Source organism: Melanostigma gelatinosum, assembly GCF_949748355.1.
Source record: "Melanostigma gelatinosum genome assembly, chromosome: 9".
NCBI classification, from domain to species: Eukaryota; Metazoa; Chordata; class Actinopteri; order Perciformes; family Zoarcidae; genus Melanostigma; species Melanostigma gelatinosum.
This window is the reverse complement of record NC_136642.1, coordinates 6,612,341-6,639,295: the sequence shown is the minus strand read 5'-3', so window position 1 is coordinate 6,639,295 and position 26,955 is coordinate 6,612,341. Positions and strand designations below refer to the sequence as shown.

The following is a 26,955-nucleotide window of genomic DNA, read 5'->3' as shown; positions in this document are numbered from 1 at the left end:
CTATGAAAGGAAGAATTTGGGGAAAAGGAGTGTGATCTTCCTGCTCAAGGCTGTGTCTGTCTTAGCGGCAAAATATCTGTCATATGGGGTTTTGTGTAAAGTGAGAAACTTTAGGTGCCGTTGCTCTGTCACTTAACATCTGACAAGCTTAGCTGCAGCAAAGAACACGTCGAGCTAAACCACAACGTGCACGGTTTTAGAATATATAGCTGTGTGCTGAACCACAGTTAAAAGTGCAGCGCCTTTCATATTCCTCGACACGCTGCAGGATCACAATCAAACCAGAGCTTGGGTTTAACATTCAGTGAAGAGGCTTTATCATGAGGGTGGCTCTGAGAGGACCCAGTAAACACTGCTTGGTGAAGAAAAAGATCTATCTCACAAGAATAAAAGACCTGAGAACAGTTTGCATTTTCTATACAACAGAATGAGTCAATCATACAAAAATAACCCCATCACACACAGCACGAATACATTTGACTTAAGATATTAGCAATGACGACTGACTCTCTCCAACCTAAATTTGTTTTGCAGTTCATTCTAGTTTTGTGTACATAAGATCGTGCACAGTCCAAGCTGTCCTGTCATGATTCTTCAATTTGGAATGAGGATGATCATTTCTTGAATATTAGGTCTTGTCTGTCTTGTTGGTTTTACAACCTGGATTAACAATACTCTCTGCAGTTTCACCTCTCACCAGGAGTGGGAGCACTTCACCAAGAGAAAGTCTGGTCTGCTAAGGAAGGGTTGAGGTGCTGTGACCTCTGTGGGGGTTCACAGAAAATATGTGCAGTAGGATGTAAAGGGCGTATCTTTGTCACAGTGAGGGCAATTTGAGAGGGCGCACAAGGACAGACGGATGTTTGGAAATTACTTATGGAAAATATACGGCTTTATGGCACGATTCCCAAACATCACAGGATGTTGACGTCTTTATTTCAGCGCTGTGTCCTGTGTGTGTGTGTGTGTGTGTGTGTGCTGTTTTTTACTTTACCTCTAACCCTCCACCATTGCTTTAGAAGGGCGGGTGTTATAGAGAAGGAAAGAACTTGACTCAGGCTGCACACCAATATCTCCTCTGTCCCATAGATGACAAATGACTTGGTAGCACGGGCAATTATCACAGATGTCAACCTGGAAAAGACACCCAGAAGGCCGTTCAAGCACAGGACTGTGTTTGCTGGGCACAGTCAGCAACAAATAGTGAATTACTGGGACCACAATCGAAGCATAGTTTGTGATCGACTGTCTGCTGAGTTGATATTTGGGACTTTTCAAGGTTTCTGGAAAGTGATGAACTAACTTGGATCCAGTTTGATGCACTTTAAGCATTGGGAACTGCAAAAAACATGTTTTAGCCAAAATGACAGTCACTTAAGGATTAGTTTGACATTTTGGAAAATACACTGATTCGCTTTCTTGCTGAGAGGAGATGTTTAACAGCTGGCAGTGCTGAAAAGATCTCAGCTTTTTGTCTTTTATTTTATTGTAATTTAGTGGGTTACAATTTGTACTGCTTTTTCGACCTACAGAGAGTTAGGCTGCATTCCAATAAATCTACCCCCACTTGCACTGACTGACAACTTATTACCGTCAAAATCCAATGTCTTTTCACTCTATTACAATTAGCTTCCCTTATTTCACTGTTGAAATCATTATTCCGTTATACCCTCTCCCGAATGGCAATTAAAAAATTGCCTTTTTTTTACACATCTGGCAACGCTTGCAGCTGCTAAGTTTAGCTTAGCTTAGCTTAGCACAAAGACTGCAAACGGAGAGAAACCGCTTGCCTGGCTCTGTCCGGAGGTAAAACTATCTGCCTACAACCGCCTCTAACACCCGCTAATTAATACAATATATCCTCTTTATTTAATCCGTACCAAAACCATAATGTCGAAAATATAAAGTCACGGTTGTGGTTTTACAGGAGGTTATGTGCAGAGTTGCTGTTAACCCGTTTCCAGCCATTTTGCTAAGCTAACCTTATCCTTGTGGTAGCTTCATATTTATCGTAATGGGAGTGGTATTGATCTTCTCATCTGACTCTCGGAACGAAAGCAAATCCCAAAATGCAAAATATTTCTTATTAAAGAGCTAAGAAACTCATAACGACATGCTTAGTTTCTGAAAACACCGTCTGTGAGTCTCTATAACAGCTGTTCACGTTTTTCTCTAATCGCACCAGACCACCCATTCTCCTTTTTTGTTCTCTATCTCTATAAACAGGAATACGTATAGGTCTTATGCTGCTGCGATAAGAGTTGCATGGCTGGAATGCACAAAGACATTGAATAGTTGGGGGGTCAACGGAGGGAAGACTGGCCGCTGATGTTTCTCATGGATGCACCGTGAATCAGCGCAGTGCTCTTTACAGAGAACAATGCACCCCACAAACCGGAATCTCAATGTACCAATCAGCTATTGTGTGTGTGAGTGTGTGTGTGAGTGTGTGACCTGAGAGCAGAGATGGTGATAAGATATTATTGAGCTGTCAGGGATCAGCAGACAGTCTTTTCTGTTTTATGGACTGTGTGACTGATGACGGCCCATTGTAACAGTTGGTCCTTCCCAGACATTGTTCAGTTATTGTCAGACCTCAGAGTCTGGCAGTAGTTTCGATCAGATCATTTTGATGAAGGTGTTCCGTCAAATGAATAAAGGACCCACTCCAGTCTTTTTCTAAACCAAGACAGTTGGCTAATATCACGTCATTGTAGCCGCGGCCCATCTGTTTGGTGCAGACTGAACTATTAATTGATCTGCCGTCAAAATGTGTACAGACATTCATGCTGCCTCGAAGATGAATCTCCCGTGACATTTTTTTAATCTTGTGCCATAATCCGGTCAGAGAGCCGGTTTTGTCTTGACACTTGTTTAGGACCAAATATTAATGACATTCCTTCAGCTGTACTTGATCAGTTTAAAAGAAACTGCTCCCATACTAAATTTAGATGGTAATCAATGCCTGCTAAACTTCATCATGTTAGTATTGTTGTTGTTGTTGTTAGCATGCTCTTGTTAGGCACAGTGGTGCTTTGAGCTAGACACTAAGTACAGCCTCAAAGAGCAGATTTGTGTTATGACAGCGGCTTCGTGGAGTAAAATCTTTCATGATATTTTTGACCTTTTTCTCTGCAGACAGCTGGTATAGGCTGCTATACTCCAGTCTGGCATGGAGTAAAGATACTTCAGCTACTTTTTGGGAAATACTGCCAATCTTTGTAAGAAAAGCAGTTCAGCTGTAGACTTGAAATTTGTGTCAGTAAATCAGCGTGAAAAGACAAAAAACAATGAGTTCCCTCAATACTCTCTGAGCCCCCAGCCGATTTGTTCTGACTAAAACATCTTCAATAAAACATTCATAACCATATTTAGGAGTTTGTTTGCTACTCTCAGCTACAGATTTGATGCTCTGCAACAGCAGGATGTATGATGGACAATAAACTACAATGGCAATGTAGTGGGCCAGTGATGTGTTTCTAGTTGGAGCTACTAAAACCAATGGAACAATGGAGCTTTCTGTACATTCGGCTTGTGTCGGTTTCAGAGGAGGCTCCGTGGCTTGCAGGTTCAGCTCTGATAGATGTGACTATTCTGCACCTCCATCTCTTCTGTAGTCTGATGGGAGGCTCAGGAATACCAGGGGCCAGCGGGTAGACTAACAATACAATGGGAGCAGTGCTAATGGGCTCATGGGCTGTCAAAAGAGGGATATTCTGCACAAAATGTGTTTTATATATTGTTTGCATTTGCAACTTTACAGACTCATGAAGCTGTTTCATATATAGGTGCATTTAGAAATTGCATATAAACTTAAACTGCGGTCTTCAGTAATGAGTGATCTGAATTCCACACCGATCACTCGTTTTCATAATATTTCATCATTGTCTTTCTCACCTTGGGATATAGCCTCAGGGAGCGGTTTCTGCTATTCTTGCATTCTGGCAATACGGAAGACTTTTGTAGCTGCAAATGGAGCGTCTTTTCTTGGATATATTTCAAATTGCGATCATAGAAGACAGGAACGATCTTTGGCTAAAACTCTGAGGCCCACCTATACTTTCATGGCAGATGTTCAATTGCTTTTTCCTCCCACGCCCGATATAGCGTGTCCTGCACCTCCGGTCCCGTTTCCTGCTCATGGGCCACGCGGCACAGCCATAACACTGCTGGAGGTCAGAGAGGTCATTTCTTGCGTAGCGCGATGGGTGCACTGTGAAAGTTAACACTGCCAGTGTAGATGACTTTATGTGGAGTGTTATCTTTCACACACAATTTGCAGTTTCTGGATGAGCACCAGGAACTCTTTCACTAAACATAAATGAACGAGACATCCCAGAAGACAAATCACTGAAGTTGAATCCACAATGAGTCGGAACATTTTGAGCGGAACCAAGCTGTGGTTGAAGACTCAATATTCGACAACTGATCAATTTAAAGAATTTAAGTTTGATGTGTTTTACAGATTCGCCAAAAAAGTACTGGGAAAAAAAATTACCCAAATAGCAAGAAATAATCACATTTCAGTTTTATATTTCCATTATTTTGTATACTTACTCTTGCCTACATCTTATCTTTTTCTAAATGGACTCCCTATCATTGGATTTGTTATCTAAAGCTGTTTTCGCAGTTTTGTTGAAAGGGTGTTTAATAGATGAGCGCTTCAAACAAATCCAACATCTAATAGTAGTTCAGAAAAAAAGATAATTGGGAACACATTTCCAACAATTTTTAAATCTATTTATTTGTTGTTGATTTAAGTAACTAGTAAATCACTGAGATTTGTCCCATTCCGTAAAGGGATTTTATTATGAAGGCATCATTAGAAGGTACATTTCAATACATTGTACAGCTGATTCAAGTTTAGAAACCTGGTTACTTTATTAAACACAGTGTCAGGTGCAGCCCAGCAGGAGTCGGTGTAAAGACATTGCTGGCACTTCAAGCTGAATATCCATTTTGAGATATTTTTCACTTGCCAGCAAGCAGTTCACTCGTCACATTGTTGCAATGCAATGTAAGGCCATACTGCTCACAGGACAGGAAGTTCCAGTCTCACAATCCAGTTCATTTCGCCGTCTTCCTCTTTTGTATCTCGGACCTTTTTAAAAAAAAATTTTTTTAGATGGTGTCATCCAAATGTTCGTGCAGCCGCTCTCCTCTGTTACTGTGCCTGTGTCGCCTGTAAAGAAACAAAGTTTCCCATTCAGATCAAACAACAGTGACAAACCGAACGCCGGCTCGGGTAAACAGACACTGGTTATGTCAGCAGACACAGTCTGGCCTGTCATGCCTTGCGTGTGTCACTTAGGATGCTAGCCCTGTAGCATTTTGCTGTTTTCATCTTGTACTAAAGTCCTTTTTTAAACCAGCGCCTACCAGTGTGTTATTTTCTCTCAGCGTATGGCTTTATTATCAGAGCATAGCCTGAAATGAGATTTGTGTCTGTGCGCATTACTGTACCTCCACAGCAGAAACGCCAGCACTCCTCCAAACAGCAGCAGCAGGAGGACGGGACACAATACAGCTGCTGTTGTCTTTCTGCCCTGTGTCCCGCAAGGTGCTGTCAGCCAGGAAAAACACAACCAATGAGGGGGAGGAAAAAAACCCATCATCTGACATGGCTGCCCTAAAAGGCCAAAAAAAAAAGGTAGTCTACAACAAGCCTGTAAAGCCACTAAACTGACTGGAACAGCAACAGCTAACAGGAGGTATCCTAAAATACCCAGACTGGCTTTGGATCATCACGCCTCTTGGCAGATCGGAAGAATTGCATTTGTTTCGCCTGTTTAGCAACAGTGGTAGGAGCAGGAGAAGTGGCGTTAGTGATTTATTGATCGCACTGTGGAAAATCCTTTATCTCCGAAACACCACCAGTGATACAATACACAGAACAAAGTGCAACGAGGACATGGCTCATGATGGACGGTATAAAGGAGTCTGATTTCTGAATGACGCAACGCAGTGGGCCGACTTTAAATATGCCAAATTTGCACAGCCACCTTCTCATGCAGTCATCTAGCTGAAACAAATTACTATGTTTTATTCTGGAGTTTTGTGGTGTTGAATTACCATAAAACTGAAATACCGATGTAAAGTAAGCACCTCAATATGGTACTTTGGGGCCTTTCAACAGGTGGTAAACACAACATTGAGAAGTTATCACACTGAAAAAAAAGCTATGGCATCCTGTTTCCTATTTACACGTCCAGCAGACGCGGAGCGACATTATCATTCATTTGGAGTTGTTTTTGGCCACCTGGTAAAGATCCACTCTCCTTTTTTTAGAGCTCTGTTTTGGTCTCAACCAACTCCTGAGGGAAATACTTGGCTCTTAAGCTGCTAAATGCTCCACGATATTCATCAGCTGCATACTTTGCGTGTCTGTCGTTCAATGTTGGACAGGTGGCGTATGGTGTCTTTGCTGAGAGATAGTGAAGTTGTGGGCTGTGAAACCCAAACAATGTGCTGGGATGGAATGGAAACTGAAGAGTTGGAGGTTTGCCACTATCAGTGAGCTCTTTCTTAGCATATTTCATCACTTTTTCGTTGTTAATATAAAACTATTGATGAGTGCAGCTTTATAGGGGACATATGCTTATTTCCAGGTTCATAGATATTTTGGGTTTATAATAGGACATGTTTATGTGCTTAAATGCTCATAAAAAACTTTATTTTCCTCATTCTGCCTGTTTTGCGCAGTGTCTTTAAGCTCCCCTCCAAAAACGAGCCCCATGTGCTCTGATTGGCTTCGCATAAGTAGTTCTTACGCCATGGGTGACGATACTCACATGGGGGGCGGTATATTTTAACAAGCCTCCATGTGACTGAGGAAGGGGAGCCAAATCTCAACGGCCTTTTAAAAAAAAGTTTTCGGATCCAGGCAGCCCACAAAAAACTGACCTGGTTATCTTATTTCACAGTTTGTGGGTTGGTCGGCACTCTCGATAATCAAATGTATGTGCACAAGCACTGAAAAAGAAAATTGTTCATATGTCCCCTTTTTAAGTAAGGTAGAAGAACAGATGTAGTGTCAACTCGTACCTGCAGTGTAGGTGGCAGAGCTGTGGCCCAGCTTGTTGCTGACCGTGCAGGTGAAGTGGCCGCAGATAGGAGTCGCGGTCACAAACAATGTCGTCCCATCTCTGGAGACTCTCCCCACAGTGTTGGTGATGGCGACTCTCTCGTGGAACCAGCTGAAGCGGGGCTCCGTCCCCCAGGCCTCGCCACAAACCAGCGAGGAGTGAGACACGTTGACGCTGACTGAGACGTGGTGCACTGCCTCTGTAAAGACAGAAGAGAGACGGTGAGAATGAAGAGAGGTGATCGGGATGGAGGTAAAAAACTCTCTGTTATGAAAGAAGAATAATGACGCATGGCTGTCCAAGAGGCTTGCAGACGAAGAATCATTAGACGTTTAATGCCGTCAGGAGAAACCGGCTCAGTTTTATGGACAATAATGAGACCGGAGAGTGCGGCATAAAGTCTGAGAAAGGGATGATGGAAAGCCCTGGAAGCTGAGAGAGCAGATGTGGAGTGCAGCTGATGAATTGATAGAGCAGACGGATGAGTTAAAAGCATGAAAGCTTTGACATAAAACGAGAAAGCTATACGATGCCACCCAAACTCATCTAGAAGCACAGACACAAAAGGAAAACCCAGCAAGCAAAGCCTATAGGCAAATTTAATTCCAAGTGTTTCATTATTAAATGAGACTTCCACAATGGGAAAGAAACACTGGCTGCTGGCGTGAAATTAAAACACATTCATTATACAGTTGGTAATTGTTTGAGTCAACACACTATACAGGCCGGGACATCGTCGGCTGATGAGCATTTCAAATATTTCTACTTTCATATCATTAATCTAACAATTATAAGGAGACCACTAACAACCCTAACACTGATCCTTTCTATGCATAGGACCTTCTTCTTGCGTATCGATTGTGGAGGACACAATCATCTATAATAAGGGCTGCAACTAATGATTATTTTCATTATTCATTCAGCTATCGGCTTATTTTTGCAATTAATCAACGGTTCAATTAAGTCACAAAATATCGTAAAATGAGGACAAATGCAAAGCCCATGTTGTCGTCTTTCAATTACTCATTTTGTCTGAGAAACTGTCAAATAAGCCAAAAGGGATTTAACAGGGATTGTTTCAAATGTCAAAAAGTGAACTATGAACCTCAATTTTTATGTCAAAATAGAAAAAGAAAATGTAATAGAATTGAACGCTATACCAAATGGAGCTTGAGGTGCGATGGCTTTGTCGACAAAGGCCGTTAAAACGAGAGAACTTGCAAATCGTCTAATTGGAGAAGCCGTTACCTTCAAATGTTGGTCGGTTTCATTTGATGTATGAAGCAAAGAGCAACATCACACTTCCTTTTCAGCTTGAAACAAAATGCATTCAAGGTGAGGTTGCCTCATACTTCAGGGTATGTTGTGCCAGACGTCAGAGGGTCTAGACGACAGAATTACTGGAGAGAGGAACTTATGTGGAGTGGACACTGCAGAGTTGGACCATGAGCAATTCAAAGCGTAATAAAGTTGCTCTTTAAAAATGGTGTACGATTATAAAAACAGTTTTTCATTTTCATCAATTGACTAATTGGTGAATCTACTAATAGTTTCAGCAATATCTGTAATGTTAACCAAGTACCTGACCATGATTACGCTCGTATGCTGAGTATACTGTACCGTAGTTCCTGACGATGCAGTGTGCAGTGGTCTTGGCCCCTCTGTGATCCGTCACAGTCACGGCGTACACGCCGCTTTCCTCTCCGCTGTATCCATTCATCTGAAGTGTCGTCTCCTGCTGCTCCACGTTCACCTGGACATTTGGCCTCGTACCAGCGCACTGGAGGCCTGTGCCAGGGCAGCTGGCCAGCGTCACTCTTTCGGGGGCCATTCCAGTTTCGGACTCCCGTTCCCAGGTTACGGCGGAGACCTCTTCCAGGGGTCCGTGCTCGATCCGGGCTTTCAGAACCAGGCTGGAGTCTGGCATTACATGCACAGGCTCCTCGTTGAGGATGTGCACCGACATACACTGGAGCCCACATGGCACTGAGGACAGAGATTGAGACCAAATTGTTGTTGCATCAAAATGGTGCATGCAGTTCATATTTCTATCCAGATGACCATGAGCCACAGTATTTCATATTCATTGTTTTTTGACCTTTTGGCTCACTGCTTGGGCAGAATATGAAGCTAATAAAACAAACTATGATATAATACTTAATCTCTGTCCCCAGCATACACTTTATGAATATGTATGGCTGCTTTCTGTCAAAGAATGCCAAGCGATGATTTATGGCGCATGACAGCCATGCCTAATTTGATATCCATCAAACCACATCAATATCTTAAAATCTGTGCCGAGACTGCAGTGGACCTGGTAAGCTTCTGTGCATTCACCCCAAGGAGTATTAATCACACGTCTTAACTTGATAGGCAAAGGATGAAGGAGATGTAAATAATGCAGCTGCAGGCACTAATGTCAGGACGCAATGCTGAAAATACGTTTTTTCTTTTCTTCCTGTAGTTTCGTGCAGGTTTTTAAACAGGAATCATTCGACCGGTGGTTCCAACAAAAAGCCTTACACAGGAGAAGCAGCAGGGCAACTTTCCAGCCCAGGAAATACTGTAGATCCATAACACCTGCTGATGTAGACAGAGAACAGAGAGAGGAATTTGTCCATGATCTCAGCGACAGCACACCGTTTCCTCCGCAGCACGGGTTGCCACCGCAGCAAGAATAACATCACCTCCAGAGAAAATGTAAAATTAAAAATGAGAGCAAAAAGCAATTAAAGCAGCATATCTCTCTCTGTTAGAAAATGTAATTCGAAATGTTAAGGGTAATCTTTTGCCCTTAATGTATTTGTGAGGTACCCAGAGAACAGCAGTACTGGCATTGCAGACAGAACTTGGAACAGAATGCGGGACTATTGCCAAAAGTGAAATGAGCCCCCTCAAGCACAGCGTCGACAGCAAACACACACACAGAGGGAGGAAGCAGTGACAGCAGCGCAGGAACACAACCCGAACCTGCATGCATTCAATATAACCTGGATGTCCCCTTGCTGTTTACCTTTAAGTCATCCACATCAAAAGGCCCCACAGTGGGATTCACCTACCTCTCCAAAATTGAGACAAACAACACAGTCGAGCCAGAGCTCTTCCACTTCACTTTCTCAGAGGTTAAGGTGCAGCGCAATTCACTCTGCGAGTAGATTTATGGCATCAAATAAAACAATATCTTCAGAGCAGTTGCCATGACATTGTGAGATATAATCTAGTTTAAAGATGACAGTTTCTAGATCTGCGGCTGTTGCTGCAAAACAACTTCAAAAACCGGAGCGGAGCTAAATGTTGCAGGACGGTCTCCTCCTCTCTGCTCCGCTGTTTCTCCGCCTGTCGGGTCCAGTCAGTGAGTCACCTTGTTTTCAAGCAGTTTCCTCCCCTCACCCACTCCCCCATTTCCTTTACAATGATGGCATTTTTTCTCCTTTGTGCTTCAAATCAGTGAACTTTCCATTGTAACAGCCCCCCCCCCCCCTCCTTCCTCATTCCCAACCTGCCCCGGCCTCCTCTGACCTTTGTCCTAACCAGTGGCGGCTGGTGGAACATGTTCTAGGTAGGGCCATCCTATCAATTTCCGCAAACATCCCAGTATGATTTAATGCAAAAAAATGTAAGTATCAAACACGCATTATTACTTGGCAGTTAAATATTTAACATGTATTCCAACACGAAAACAATCAGTAAATAACACTTATATAATATAATATGTTCATTTCTTGAGATGTCCCTATGGACCTTGTTATAGGAGGTAAAGATCAGGAGAAGTAAACATGAAGTGTAATTATGAATACTGATGTTAAATTAAGCTATGATGAGTTTTCACTGTTAATTTAATATCTCTATTACATGTTGATGCCTCCATGACCAAGTTAAGCAGATGAGACTGAGGACAACTATGTAGAAGAAAAGATGTTCACTTTGCATAATATGTAGCTTGACAGAGTTCTCATGTGTGTCCTGGTGTTCTCATGTTTCCTTACCTCCTCATCCCTCACTCCCTACCCTGGTGTTCTCATGTTTCCTTACCTCCTCATCCCTCACTCCCGTAACTGTCCGTGCTGGATCCGTCCCCGTTGTTTTAAAAAGCTAAATAAATGATTAGCATGACGTCATCCAGCTAGCCAAACCTGTCTGGTGTACAGCTACACTCAAAAAAACGATTCAAGCCCTTCTTAAAGGTGACACATTTAAATCGTGTTTGATTAATTTAAATATATCAAGTTAAAAAATGAACACATTTATATTTAATGGGTCTAACATAAAATGCATGAATACTTTCATTTATTAGATTTATTTAGGTTGGATGGTGTGTATCAACTCAAAATAAATGTGTTTGGTTGGGGGACTACCCCTTGCGCCTGTACCAGATCACGTGCTCTCAGTGTCTTTCCCCCCTTTCCGACTGCAGCAAGATTCAAACCGACCGTCCATTCTTTGGTAAGTAACTTTATATATTTTGTTGTAGTAGTTTAGACTGTACCTCGCTGTCAATGAAGGCTTCCATTCTGTAATAATGACCACAATGTGTGGAACAGACGTGATAACTTAGCCACACGACTGTTCCGTTTTTAATAAGATCGAAGGCAACACAGGCTAGCTAGCAAGCTAGGTAGCCAACGTGGTTAGCATTATAGAGCAGACCAGAGATCAGGGTACTGTCATTGGACGCAGCGCCGAAGGCTTCCTTATGAACTGTATGCACTAAAAAACAGTAGGAGAGCAGTTAAACGAGCAGACTACGGTCTCCCCCTCTCCAGCGCCATAATGTCGGCAGGCAGACCAGGCCGCAGAAGGCCACTCTCTCTAGTAGTGGGCGTTCAGTTGTAGTGGGTTTAGCCACGTTTTCGTCACTGAAAAATGTTTAATATGAATAAATCATGAGCTCATAAAACCGCTGAATTCCTCTCACTCGCGCGGGCACCTGATGCATGAACACACGGAAGTCAGCGGCGTTTTAGCGCAGCAGCCATAGAAATAGAACGAGCGTAGAACGGACATTCCCATTCAAACCGATGTAACTGGATCAGAGCAGCGGCAGTTTGTACGTGTACCGTCGTCATTGTGAAGAACTGATCGATGTAGCGGGCTAACTTTTCTGTTATACTACGGTCAATGCGCAGTGTTGAGCACTATTTTCTTTTGAACGAGTAAAACGACCAAGACAAACATCGATGTCCGTTCTACTCATTGTATTTCTATGACCTTACACTGTGTGAACGCAGGCAGGAGTGCGAATGAGTTTTCAAGGCAAACAGTTTGATATTTTATTAAAATGACTGTCTTAATCTTATTTAACATGCTTGCATGATTTGATTGCTGTTGTATGTAGCTTTAGTGTTGCTGTAAAAGGTGAATTGCTAGTCTATTCTAAATGGTAACATTATATCTGTGAGTGCTCTAAAGCACTTTTGACTTGACTTTGTTTTATGTGAACTTTGGATTATTACAGCCTTTCCCTCCACAAATACATTCATCTCATCTTTTGCAGTTTGATCAGCATTACCAAGCTTCTTGAGGCAACCTCCTAATGATAGTACGTAATAGGTTATATGCTCGATGCAAGCTGATCTCTCATTGTTATTTGTTCAGTTTGATATGTACTAATTATCTTTATTCTCTTTAGGACTCTGCATGTGGCAGTGTAAAGAATGCAGTTTGGAACTAGCTAGCAGGTATTTCTTGTTGCATGGGCATTGTAGGGGCAGTTATCGCTATACATGTCCATACATTGCCCATGTACATTTAATACATGGAGTAAGCTTCTAAATCACACATGCTGAACTGCACATTCAACCAGAGATTGTGGAGCAGAGGCCCCTTCCCTGTTCCAGCAAAGTTAAGTAAGTAAATGTGTGTTTCTATGTGTTTACCATTTTGATGATTAATGGCTTCACAATCGCAATTTGAATCTAATAATCCCACATAATGTGATAGTAATTATAATAAACAAGTAACAAACAGCTGTATTTTGTTTGTTATTCAGGTCAATGCAGAGTTCCTGCTGATCACCACCAAGCCATTTCAATCAAAGTTCATGTCACAGCTGGACCTCTTCTCAGACTCCCTGATACAGGGCTTAAAGAGCAAAGGAGGTGTGAAGGAGAAAAGGTCAAGGATGTCCTGACCATCAATGATTTGGTTAGTACATATGTATACAATATTAGTTTCACTGTATTGGGGTGGTTATTGTAATATTTTCTTGTCCATATCTGCTTTTTTTTTAAACATTTGATGAATAGTAAATGGCCTGCTTTTATTCTGCTTTTATCCAGAACCTTTAGTGTGATGACATCAACACCAAAAGGGAGTGCATCTGAGAAGCCTACCTCAATGAAGATCCAGACTCTTTATCAATCTGGTAAGTTTATCGCAATATGTTTCCCATGTAGCGTCAAAGTGTTACCCACATATATATATATATATATATATATATATATATATATATATATATATATATATATATATATATATACACACACATGTTTGTGGATTAATCACAAGTTTAAACACAAGTTTTCTGTGTTTGTGTTGTTGTCAGGCTTCCGCCGCTGAGGATGCAGTGAGGGACATCGCATTCACTGTCATAAGGATTTACATGATCCAAAGAGATTGGGAGCCAGAGGACGTGGGACTTGATCAACTGCATTAAAGTCCTGAACAACGTAGACGGTGTCATCATGGCGTTCATCATGATTTGGGCTAATTTGTGCCCTTAATCTAAGCTTTCCAGACAACTTCAAGTACATCTTTGAGCTTCTCCAGAAGGTCATAATGAATTTGGATGGGCACAAGCTGAATTCTAAGATACAGGAGCTGAAAATCAAGATGTTTGCACAAGAGGTGAACACCAAGTGACAAAGCCAAAGAACCTTGTCAGATCTTTTGGATGTTTTCTACTTTCATCTTCCGCCCAGTCAACGACAATCCATGACCTCATGGATGTTTTCCTGGTTCTGACATTTTGAAAAAATTGACTAAGCTGCACAGAGGCAAGCCAGAGACTGTAAATTACGGAACTTTTACATGTCACTGCAAGCTTGGTTAAGTGTTTACCCGCAGAAAGTTTTGCCCAATTCACCTCCACATCCCAACTCGAGTGTGATTACGCTTGAACGTCAACTTGCACGTCCATTTTCCTCGTTGTCTGATTGAATGACTCTCTACTCGAGTTGAAATGGACCCTAACACGGTTCAATACGCTGTAACTTCCATTGACTATGAGTATCCTTGTTATTTATAATCTATAAGTTTTAGTTTGTGGATGTTTTGTGATTTTACTGTTGTAGCCCAAAAGTGGTCCAAGTTGCCTGTTTCTGCACATGATAACACATCATCGGCTATTCTTCAGTGTAAAGGAGTCCTTTTGTACTACCATCTCTACTGGTAGGAAAGAAAACAGCTGTATTGCTCTTGACAAACCAAAGTAGTGGGAATTTAGCACTTGCAATAGTGGTTGTACATATCGATTGCAGGAAGTTTTGTGCTTTTTGGAAATGATAGTTTCTGGTGAGTAACTACACTGCAGTGCAATGATATTCCCTGTTTGGAGAGCAGTGCATAGCCTCCACCCTCATGGCGTCTTTGTTTGTGGCGCCAAGGGATTTGGGATAGCTTGGTATTTATTTGTCACCAGTTGTGGAGCTGTTACAAGACTACTGTTTTAATATTTAAAAACGATGAAAGATGCACTGTATAGATCATTTTGGAATGTTTTTGCTATCCTTTTCTGATCAGTGTTTTTGTAAAAAAAAACAAATATTTAAAAAATGAAATGCAGGCTCTAGAATCATGGATGATCAGATTTGTACCATATTTAATGTATTTAAGCATTTTCAATAAAAAACACTTGAACTAGGTTTTGTCTCATGTGTCTTAATTGGGGGTCAAATAAAAAAAAGTTTTTTACCTGATTAATTCATTTCCAATGAATTGTACTATATTGAGTTGGACTAACACAAATCAATTTCATTTCATGAATGGTATTTTTTTATTTAGGTTGTATTTGATAAAATTGAGTCGGACTAACTCAATTTAATTATATTGCATGGATGTTTTTAGTTTAAGTTAGGTTTAACTATATTTCCTCGGTGGAAAACCTGCCCACAATTTAATTGAGTTCATCCAATGAATTATTTTTTTGAGTGTAGTACAGAAGCTCCGCATGTACTGCTTCCCTTTCCCGCAAGTCTGCTGTCTGATTGTGAGGTCAGGCTGATCTGATATCAGCTCTTTGGCTGCAGAATCTCCGGCAAAGTTCTCCTCTCAAACGGGTCTTGGAGGAGTGCTCGCGCTGGCGCGGGCGCCTGTAGAGACTTCTCCTGACGAGAACGCGCAGCGAGGGGGGCCTGATCGTTCTGGCCCCAAGCTGAATCTATTTGAGGGCGCTGATTGGCTAAATTGTATGTCACTCATTTATATCTTGAATCAGCAATTGGCTAAACTGCTTCATAGACCCGTCTCTTTTGGGCCAAAACGATCAGGCCCCCCAAGCTGCGGTTAACACCTTCGAGCCTGTAAAGTGGGAATCCCGATGATTTTTATGTTTCTTCCTTTGGGATTGTTCAGACGAAAAACCCTTAAATACAAAGTCTGCTTCATAAATGAGATGCTGATTTAGTGGAGTCACATTGAAATTATGCTCATATTCTTTTATAAATGTGAATTTATACCTCAGCTGGTTTCACAAACTCTGAGAAATAAAAACATCTGTCAAACAGGATTATGTAATATGATTGAAAGCTCCAGAACAGCTTCTAAATAGACTTTGGGATGAGATGGTTTTGTCAGCGATGCCTCTTTTACACAACTAGAGCAGTGAAATATAATCTTGCACTTTCTCTCTTCATGAAACGCATCCTGGGGCACAGATGCAAGGAGTGATTCAAAACTGATTATAAATACATTTGTATTTGCAGAGGGTTTATGAATAATCATGGGAATCACAGCTGTGCCTCACACTGAGCTCTTTGTTGACAGGCGTGCTGTTTGCTGAAATTAACCAGTGGGTGGCACTAATACATCAGCTGAAATATATCAACACTTTGCCCTCAGCATTAGCCTCTTTTTCTTCAGCAAACCTCATCACCATTAATCATTAATCCATTGCACAAGGCAGTAAATGGAGCAATGAATTGAATTCATAAAAATAGCATTACCCCATATCATTTCATATGCCGCTTCATAGTAACCACAGCAAATACAAATGACATTCAAGTGACTTGCAAGTCAAAAGGAAAATCACCACTTTATATGAAATAAAATAGTTGTATTCTCTGAAAAGTGATATGGTCTTTGCATAACTGCTATCAGTGTGGCACTCTTTTTTATTGTCATCAATGTGGTCGGTTTTGAAGCCTTGATTCCTGCACTTTGGACAATGCCATCTTGTGTCTTTTCAACCAGAAGTGACACGAGGGGGTGGAGCTAAACGCAACAGAACGCTGATAAGACATTTTTAGACGATTTTTAAATTGTCACAATCAACTGTCACGAACTGAAAAACAGTGAAAGGGTTAAAGTTGGAAGACAAAAACAGACTCTACTCTGGTAGCGACCTGTCAATTACAAGGTAGCCATGCCCTAAACCTAAAGCACACCCTGATTTATCGTTTATTATTATCATTTCACAATATGAACATCATGCTGTGATGAAGAAGACATGAAACTATGGCGATTGCGACCAAAAACAAATTTTCACAATGTTTACTGAGGTAATAAATCGAGTGAGAAGTCGTCTTCTCATAGACTTCTATACAACCAGACTGCTTTTTGCAACCAGAGTCGCCGCCCCTGCTGGCTATTAGAAAGACTGCAAGTTAATGGCACTTCCGCATTGGCTTCACTTTTCATAACCTGGAGGTTGTTTCCTGTTTATTCTAAAATGTATTGCATTTTGTTAAGTTCATCATATGTTTTAAAGTGTTACATTTCAAAGTCTGTCAATGAACTTGAAATGAAGTCTGCAACTTCAGCTCTAAAATAGATCAAGTGGAATAAAACGTACAATATTTCCTTTAGCGTACCTCACAAATGTACATTGCTACATGAGCACTTCCCACCACTGGTGGTTCTGCTGCAGCGCTATCGCAGGCTGCGGGCCCTTTAAGAGAACAGGTGCGTCTTTGCAGGTAATGGTGGAGAAACAGGAAGTAGACTTCATAAATTCGGGAGCACAAACTCACACAGATTATTATTTCAGCACAAAAATGAACATGAGTGCAGGGGGAAATCACTTTGGTAAGTTTCCTACAGATAACTCCTCTTATCGCAGCTCAGGAGATACTGTTTTGATGTTTGTTTTTGTCAGCGTTTGTATAATTGTGTAATTTTTGTTTGTATCATCGACATTTAACAGCATATAGTAGAGTAAGTATCTGTACAGGCAAACGGAACTGCTTAACATATCAAACAAAAGTTATTTTGCATATTAAAAGAGCCTCATCTCTCCGCAGACCGGCCTGACTGAAGACATGAGACAACCTTTGCTGCTTCTCAGTCTGTCGCTGGCAGGTAAAAACAACTTTCACTGACAGGTTTTTTTCCTCTCCTTGTGCTCCAAAACAAGCTCACAAAAGTCTCAAAAGGAGAGTATCGGTTGTCTGTGGGGGAAAAAACAGAAACAGGCCGGGAGGGGACGATGTGGAATTCCAAGCACGCTTTAAAAAAACAATTTCATTTCAAACACAAAGCTCGTCTTAACCGCTCGCAAACCTGCGCGGCTGCATTCCCGTTTGTGCACTGACTGCTGAGTGACGTGATGCCTTCAGGGCCTCCTCCCAAGCTGGTAGATCTGAAGTGTTGTGATGATTCAGAGTGAGTATAGCAGGTCATTGTTTCTATATTTGTATGGCATTTTGTAGTTAGGGATGGGCAGTGCTGCAGTTCCTGATTACAGACCGTAATGATACGTAGTTGTTGCTCATGCATGAACAATGGGCCAACGTCCAACACCGATACTTTGCTATTGGTTCATATGACTTAGCGTGTAATACGATTATTTAGTCCGGGTCAGACTGTTTCTAATGACACCAATCGCAGAGTTTGCAAATAACTTTGTGACAAAACAACGAAAATCAGCAAAATTACATTAACTTTTACTGCTTCAAAATATTTGTTTAATCAGTGTAATAGGCCACATAGATTTGAAGAGTGGTCTTGTCATTCGCACAACATGGTCAATTTAAAGAATGAAGCTGGTGATGATCTATGTTTTCATTATTTCCACCAAATCCCATAAAGACGACCAAAAACATACGAACATGTGATGTCCGTGTGTCTACAGCCTGATATATCTTTAGCCATGTCCAAAAACATTTAAAAAACACGCGCGAGCCACTGATTGTGACTCAATCTGTCATGTTCCGTCATTCTGCTGTAAATAACACACGAGCACCTAATGTTACTCTGCAGATGAAATTAAACAGATGCACCATTTATTCCTGTTTGTTTAAACCACAGTGCCCAGCTGTTGGAAATTACCCCCGAAGAAATGTATTTGAGCGTTTTTTTAGAGGCTTGCAACTTCAGTAAGAACAAAGCGGGTTGGCGCTACAAACGGAAGCATGGAGAAACAGAGTGACACATTGCTGGTTTTGTTTCTTTAATGGGAATTGTTGGCAATAACGAAATTATAGAATGATGCCAGCCTTACCTTTTTTTTTTTTTTAAGTGCACTGCATTGTAAGTTTGCAAAGATAATGTGCACCAAATGAGTATCTATCGTGGTGTTCCCATTATAAATTGTAACTCCCTACTCTGGTATAATACAGTGTTGGAAGCATACAAATGATCCACTTCATTTCTGCTGCAAGATGAGCACAGCAACTTATTACCAGGAATGTAAATGATATTTTAATTTGTCGATTAACTAAGGACTGTTGTTCAGGCATGAACCATAATCATTAAAGTAATGATCAGCAACCTTTTCATATAATTAAATATTCATTTGCTGTCTGTCTGCGTTTCAAAATTGAAATTCAACCTACACAGTCAAAAGCTTCTTTTTTTTGCCTTTTCTATTCTAAACGCCCGGGGTAAACGTGTTTTGGTGCACAAGAAGGGATTTATTTTGCATTTTCAGAACCAGCAGTTAGTTTGGGATTAATGTCGGACATAGGTTGTTAGAATGAACATTTAGACCCACCACCTCCCAGTTAATCTCTGTGGTTTATCATCAGTTCAACACAGTTGTTTGCATGGCTGCTGGGTACATATCTGCAACTAAAGCAATTCCATAGTTAATTATTAATGTTCACTCTTGCAGTCATACTTAGAACTTCTTTGAATTGCTCTTGTAAAAACAATCCAACAACACTGTCACTCATTGGCTGTTCCTCCCGCCGGACTCGCGTCTCTTTATCTTTCTGTCTCTACTGATAAAGCAACAAGGCCGGTGATATTTATAATCTGGCACCGACACACTTCTGATGTCTTTAACAACTCTGCGTGGGGAACCTGAACGCAATCCATCTCGCTGTTGGCCGGTCGTTTTATACTCTGCTCCCCTGTGAAAACTGCCAGAAGGCCGTCCAGTGAGACTGATCGGGACCATATTGATTTGCTTCACTATAATTCATTGGCCAGAGCGTTCCTGCGTGGTAGCTTTATGTGCCAGTAAAACTGCATTGAGAATTCAGACTGAATTTGTAAAAAAAAAAAAACACACAAACAAGGGGGAGGACTGGCAGTGAAAATACAAAAACACAGATTTTCTTCCCGTCTTCACTCACACACAGACTACAAACGGCATACAATAGTTCAATGCCTGTAAAACCGTTGGTTCTTTACAACACTGTTTTTGAAAAATTGCCTCTATGCACCGCTGATTCTTGAGGAGAGAGACAGCAAATGTGATTTCGACACGGCTTACGTCAAGTCAGCCCAAGAAAAACACAAAATATATGTTTAGCTTGGGATCACTTACAATCCAAAACACACGGTGTGAGATCTGCGTGGCAGAATAGTGTGTACCTTACTAATAGGTTTTTGCCCCCTGAGCCCAGTCTGTGCGTCTATAGATTTTGCCCTCTGTGGTGGTGAAAGAAGCATTCACATCCTTTGCTTAAGTAAAAGTACCAACGCATCAATTTAAATATACTCTATTACAAGTAAAAGCCCTGCCTTCAAATTCACAGTGAAAGTACAGAAGTACATAAAGTGCATAAAGTACAAAGAAAAAGTTTTGCGTTCTGCAGAAAAATGACTCCTGTAACTGAGTTTTATATAATATACAGTTACATGGCGAGCCCCTCCAGAAGGTCACAAGATGAATCCTTTTTATTATTTGGAAATGTTATATCATTGTACCTATTCGGAACACGAACAGTTATTTAATGAAACAATCTGATAAGGTTATCGGGAAAATGTCTTTATAGTTGAACTGCTAACAACTCTGAAACTGTAAAAAGGGCCCCAAACTTGACACAGTTTTTTTGTAAGGAGTCCGTCTGTACGTTGGTTGGGTCATCCTCCATGTGTTTCCCCCCAGGATGACCTTTGGTCCCCCCCCCATCTCATGTTTTGTCCAATACTTGGTTTATGACCAAAATACCTGCAAAGTCCCATTTGCAGTCCCATCAGCCTCTGATGTACGCTGCGTTTACAGCTAATCATCAAATGTTGGAATGCTAATGTGCTGAACCAAGTTGATGAAGATGATGAACATTATTTACCTCCGTACCATTAGAATGTGCAGCACCTCTGTGCAGACGTACAGGCTCGTATGTCTCCAGCGTGGCTGCAGACTCCTAATAATGTTTTGAAAAAACTGCTGAATGCAAATGAAACCATCTGAGAACTTTCGATGATGACTCACTCTTTGGTGAAGCTGTGTCACAACTCAACATATTTGAGGAAACACTGGTTTGTATCTAACAATACTTGTACTGCAGACAGCCACCAGGGGGGCGATGAATATGTTTTGACTTCACTTTTAGCGAGCGGCCATCGTCTTCTTACGGTTTTTGATACGGTTTTGATTCCACCACTGGTTCTCTCTACTTCTATTTTCTTTCTAGTCCTCCTCTCTGCCAATGTGCTGGCTCAGAACCAGGTACAGATCCAGTTCCAGACCGACCCGGTGCTGGTTCGAACCGGTGCTGAGATCGTGTTCACGGTGGTGATAGATGCCCCGGTTCTTTCCTTGACATGGCAGTACGAAGGAGGACTCACTGTGGGTCTGTGGAACGCAGCGTCCTCAACGATTAACTCAGGGACCCAGTTCACGGGCAGGACCACCATCACCGCCACCCAGCTCCGAATCCTAGGCGCCCAGCTCCGAGATTCGGGGAGCTTCACGGTGGCGGTGGTCCCCACCGGTACAACAGCCTCGAACTCCAGACCGATACAGCTGAGTGTGTTCGGTAAGAGATAAAGAAGTGTCACTGAATTTAAGAGAGGAAGGGAAAGGTGGGAGGGGGGGTGAAGTGTGCGGTAGAGGATGGTTTCGAGGGAAGCGATAATGTTAAGGAGGAACAGAAGGGAGTGAAGAGGGAGGATTTGGGGAGTAAGAGAATTAGTCTGGCAGGTATCATGAAATTAGTGACTCATAGAAGGCGAGGTAAAATGAATGAAAGAGGAGGGGATGAAGCTAGTGGCTCAGGGCTTTATGCTAATAAAACCCATTTGTTGTGCAGCGCTCATGCTCTTAGATGTTTGATATTGTAGCCATCGAAATATGTGGCGTTACTATTTACATAGAAGTCGTTGCATTCATTTACATTCAGTACTGTAATGAAGCCTGAACATTCTCTTTTTACTTCCAGTCATCAGCCCACACTGGAGGGATGACGTCACAGTCCTTCTCATTCCTCTTACCACCAGCGCTCGTAGGCTGTCAGAGTGACTGAATTGTTAGAAACACTCGTCCGTAATTGCTGAAAGGTCACATCCCCCAAACTCACAGCAGCGAGTTCATGTCGCGGCACATCCGCGTCCTTGAGCACGACTCCCAACCACCTACTCACTCGTAATTTGTTCGAGTGAAATCCTAAAATATAAAATGCTTCTGCTGAGTCGCAGGCAGAAAGTTAGCAAAAATGCAAGTGATTAGAGCAATTTGGCCGCTCTGGTGTTTTTTGTTTGTTTTTGCTGCTGCTGTTCTCTCTTAGTCACAGCCTTCCGCGTCTGCATGCCCCCCTCTTCTCCCTCTCCAATTATTTAACTTAGGCTGCCCGCCAAGAGGCATCTCGGCTACCACTCGCACCGTCTGCCCCCTTATGCGCCATCTGTGCCTCTATCTGAATCCTGTCCCTTCTCAGCTCTCACTTTCTTTGATTACAACAAATTATCCTCAACAGAAACATAAAGCTGCCCTCTATTGTTCTGTCACTCCAACTTTTGGAATGAGCGCGCTCATACTCTCATGTCTCTGCACCTACAGTAATGGTGCCCTTTTTAGAAAACCTTATCTGGCAATTCTGCTTTTGCCACTCTTTGGTGAAACCTTCTTTTATTCTCCCTGTAGATGCAGTGGCTGGGGTCAGTCTGACGGTCCCCTCAGTGGCGGTAGAGGCGAGAAATGTGTCTCTGAGCTGTACGTGGAATGGTGGGACGGATGTTGCGGTCCAGTGGGGCAAAGGAGGCGTAGCCATCCTCGCCGACGCCAGGATCACCATCTCAGCTGGCTCTCTGGTCATCAACCCAGCCAGGCGGGGGGATGCCGGGGAGTACATGTGTACCGCCAGCAACCTTGTCAGCGCCCAAACTGCCACAAAGAGCCTCACTGTTTACTGTGAGTTTGCACCGATCGAGACAAGTGGCAGCTAATCTGCTGTAGCCACTGCAAACAGTAGCTTATCTACTCGATCTACATTGCCCTGCTCACAGTGTCCTGGATTGCATAGGATGTTCTTCCATAAGCTTGTTGTGCTGCTTCCGGCTTTGTCTTGATCACGACATAAAATTCTGATGTGACAGTCTCGCACTAATATCCCAACACACCCAATCACCCCAGCAGCATACTTAAGTGGCTCCCAGGCAGCAAGCCCCGGGTTTGAAAAGTGACGCCAATAAGGAAGTGCCTTAAACTTGGATTCTTTCTAATGGCCATGAGGGAGCAACTCCTCTGGTTGCAAAGAGAAGTCTGATTGTTTAAAGTCTGTGAGAAAATGTCCCGACTTATCGCTTAATTTATTACCTCATGAGTTTATGGTCTCAATAGCTAGTTTCAAGTCTTCTTCAATGCAGCATGATGTTCATTTAGAAAATGATGGTCCCATCTAGGGTGAAATAGACGACAAAGCAGGGCAGTGCTTGATCTAAATAATTTCTTTAATGCTCTGGTCTATGAATTATGAGAGAATAGTGACGGAAGAAGCGAAGGTGTTGCGATTAAAGATGATAAACAACAATGTGAAATTCAAAAAAAGCTACATCCTCACATTTGAGAAGCAAGAATCTGCAAATATTTGGCCTTTTGCAAGATGAATTACATGAACTATTTATCAGAATTGGTGTTGACAATTTTTTTTCTTCCGATTTTCCAAGAAATGCACTCATTCGGTTTCTTGGAAAGAGTTTGACTAGAAGATGCATACCACTCTCATTTTTGTCCTATATATATCTATCTCTATCTCTAGATATAGATCTATAGATATATATATAGATCTCTAGATCTATAGATCTCTATCTCTAGATATAGATCTCTATCTCTCGATATAGATATAGATATCTGTCTCTAGATATAGATATAGATAGAGCTGGAACCAGCAGCCAGTTAGCTTAGCATGAAGACCGGAAGCAGGCAGAAACCTGACTCTGTCCAAAGATAACTAAATCTGCCCGTCGACAGAGTTGAACAGCAGGCTGCAGTAATGTGTCTGGGTGTGTCTCCTCACTCTCCACTGTAAATATGACTTGTTGAGCCACATTGTGTATTCAAGAGGGGGCAGCCATTGGGATTTTATCTTTCAAAATCCAACAACAAAATGCACAGCTCCTTCATTAGCTCAGTCACACGCTGACCGGATCCAGGAGGCCTCATCAAAATACTTTACCCAGACGAGGTGACTTAAACCCATAATTGACGAAATGATGAACCCTTAAGCAGAATATATCGTCGAGTTAGCTTCTTTTGTTTTTCGGAACACAGATTTTCCTGCTTGTACTTTTGAACCAAACGTTTTTGATGCTGATAACGATGTCCTCCACAACATAACAGATGGCCCTGACACCCCAGTGCTGACCAAGGTGTCTCCGAAAGAGTGTGTCGGCGGAGGGGATGTGTTGGCGGGACAGATTGTGCGTCTCACCTGCTTGTCTGACTCTCTGCCCCCTGCCCTCTTCTCATGGCAACGTGATGGGCAGGCGGTTGCCGCCGGCCAGCCGGACAGCGGGGTGCTCAGCGTTCAGACTTTCTCGACGGATGAGAGCGGACGCTACGTCTGCACGGCCAGAAACGGCCTCACCGGCGGCACGTCGGAGCAAGGCACAGACTTGGCAATCGTCGGTGAGTTATGGTGCACGCTGACCTCTCTGTGACTGATGATAATCACGGTTGGTTTTGGACTCTGTTCCCGTATCTGTCTTCACAACAGGAGAGAGAGAGAGACAGGAAGTATCCTGGAGATTGATCTGGTGAGAATGTGGTCAAAGTCATTCAGTGACTTTCACACACTCGCGCTCTCCTCTCCTCTATCGTTTTCTCTCTTTTCGTTCTCTTGTCTGCCTGGGCTCCAGACTCATTATCTTTATTAATCCTCCCCCTTTGACACCATTCTTTCTATTGCAGCCACATGTCTGAATGTAGGGGAAGTGGTGGGGATTGTGATTGGCTGTTTGCTGCTGATCCTAATCATCGTGCTCCTCATCGTGCTCATTGTCTTCCTCGTGCGAAGGAGGCGGGGTAAGTGTGTGTGTGTGTGTGTGTGTGTGCGCGATCATGGACATTTTGTTTGTCCATTATTTTATTGTATACCACGCTGAATCAAACACTTTGTTAAAGACCTTTTGATGTTCTCTATTTCCATTTATACGTAACAAAATAGCTCAGCCATGTTTTATTGCACCACAGTCATTTATTTTTGTTATTTCTATCATTACAGCACAACAGAGACAAAGTGATACTGCCGAGCTTGTGCAGAAGACCAACCCAAATCCCAGGCCTATAGTAAGCCACAGTAAAGTTTACGTATGATTCACCATTGATTTTGACTTTATCGTGTCCATGTGATGGTGCTGAAGGGCTTTTCCCAAATGAACCTTCTCATTCCGTCTTTCTTGTGCTGTCTCTGCTCTCCCTCCCCGTCATTTTTCATCTGCTCCCATTAAGCCTCCAGATCCACTACCTAATGGTGCAAGGGATTTGGGCCAAGGTCCCCATCCCCCCCTCCATCACTTGAACACGCACACCCACCACCCTGACCGCTTGTACACAGCCCCACGTGAAACTGGTGGCGACCCACAGACGCTGCCGCTGAACGGGCTTCTTAACTCCGACACACACCAACACAATGGTCACACGCACACAAATGGACTCCGGCACAATGCCTCTCAGAACGCCAATTCATACCCACACAATGGCGTCGACAACCGGGCTTTCACACACACCGATGCTCGGAATGCAAACGCACTCCCGAACACACAGCAACAAAATCCCAACATTGTCATACAGACTGGCACTAACCAGGGCGGCGCCCAGCCGCCGGCGGTTCACGTCAGCCTTCACACTCCCCAGCAAAACAACAACGCACAAATACCCACCATTCATGTCAACCTCACCTCGTACCCAAACACTAGTCAACAGACTCAGGGAGACAACTCATTTCCGCTTACCAATACAACCAATTATAACGCTTCACAAACCCAACAAAACGTGACACATACGGGGCAATCAAATCCCAGAATGCAAAGTGGGCAGTCCTATCCTAGTGCCATAGAAGCAGGTCACCGAGATCAGCCTGGACTAGTCCCGACTGGATACACACATTATAACGGTAATAACGCTCCTCGGCAAAATGCCAACACGCAGACGTACCAGCAGGAGCCAGAGTCTCATCGCCGGTCCGATACAAACTCTTTGGATCTCCTCAGAGGGACGCCAGCGTACACTCCTCAGCGAAACGCCAACACGGAGGCCTACCAGCAGGAGCCGGAGCCTCATCGGCCGTCCAACAGAAACTCATGGGATCTTCTCAGAGCGACGCCAGCGTATCCCAGCGGCACGCTTCAAAGAGGACAGACATCACCTGAGTACACTTCTGACTATACAGACTACACTACCCATCCTCCCATACGAGAGGCAAGAACGCCAAACCCATCCCAGCCTCGACCTCAGAGCCAAACCACTTCCCGGAGCAGAGCTGCACCCAGACGAGATGCACCGTCGGCGGACAGACGGACACGGAGCCGCTCGGCTGATCTTCAAGGCCCAAACATTGGCAGTGTAACACAGCTTGAGGCTGAACGCCACACACAAAGGAAGGGAGCTCAGCGAGACATCAGAGGTTCGTCTGGTAGCCAGACCGCCCCGAGGCAGGAAGCCCCACACAACAATAACCCCCAGGCACTGCCTCTCAGAAGCCAGCAGGTTTCTGTAGGCCGCTCTGCTCTGCCACAAGGACCGGTGACACAACGGGGACCGACTGCACCTCGGGGTACAGATTCGAGAGCTTTGGCTGATCCTAATCACCTTCCACAGGCACACATGGCCCAGCAACAGAGAGCAGTGCAGATCCAAACACCGCCACAAGGCCCGGGCAGACATACACATCCGGTCACAAATGGTGCCAATCAGCCTCGCCAAGGAGGCACCGCTCCAGTCCCACACTCCTCGGCCCAGCATAATCCCAGTAACCTAACCCAGGCTGCACTTACAGCCCACACTGAGAGGGCTCAAACATTTGGGAATCGGAAACAACAGACCCAG

General features: G+C 43.0%; 1 protein-coding gene and 1 long non-coding RNA gene across 3 annotated transcripts; one reads left to right on the top strand and one right to left on the bottom strand.

The window, feature by feature from the left end:
• Positions 1-4,818: 4,818 nt before the first annotated feature.
• On the bottom strand, positions 4,819-10,404 carry LOC306782237 (uncharacterized protein). The gene is made up of 6 exons (XM_079275503.1): positions 10,145-10,404; positions 9,609-9,668; positions 8,706-9,071; positions 7,045-7,284; positions 5,464-5,563; positions 4,819-5,182 (listed from the first exon to the last, which is right to left on the bottom strand). Exons 2-6 carry the CDS (start codon positions 9,658-9,660, stop codon positions 5,122-5,124), a joined length of 819 nt encoding a protein of 272 aa, XP_079131629.1. The 5' UTR covers positions 9,661-9,668; positions 10,145-10,404; the 3' UTR covers positions 4,819-5,121.
• Positions 10,405-11,244: 840 nt separating this feature from the next.
• Positions 11,245-14,592, top strand: LOC306781706. Of its 2 annotated transcripts, XR_013772229.1 has the most exons (6): positions 11,245-11,528; positions 12,580-12,624; positions 12,715-12,931; positions 13,075-13,229; positions 13,364-13,449; positions 13,630-14,592. It is a non-coding gene; the product is annotated as an uncharacterized lncRNA (long non-coding RNA). The 2 variants fall into 2 exon arrangements; XR_013772228.1 differs by lacking the exon at positions 12,580-12,624.
• Positions 14,593-26,955: the final 12,363 nt, after the last annotated feature.

Coding starts and splice junctions, on each gene's coding strand:
- LOC306782237 (XM_079275503.1), bottom strand. CDS start 9,660: ATGGATCTACAGTATTTCCTGGGCTGGAAAGTTGCCCTGCTGCTTCTC. Junction 7,285..8,705: donor CTGCATCGTCAGGAACTACG/GTACAGTATACT, acceptor CTGTCTTTACAG/AGGCAGTGCACCACGTCTCA. Junction 5,183..5,463: donor CTGGCGTTTCTGCTGTGGAG/GTACAGTAATGC, acceptor GTTTCTTTACAG/GCGACACAGGCACAGTAACA.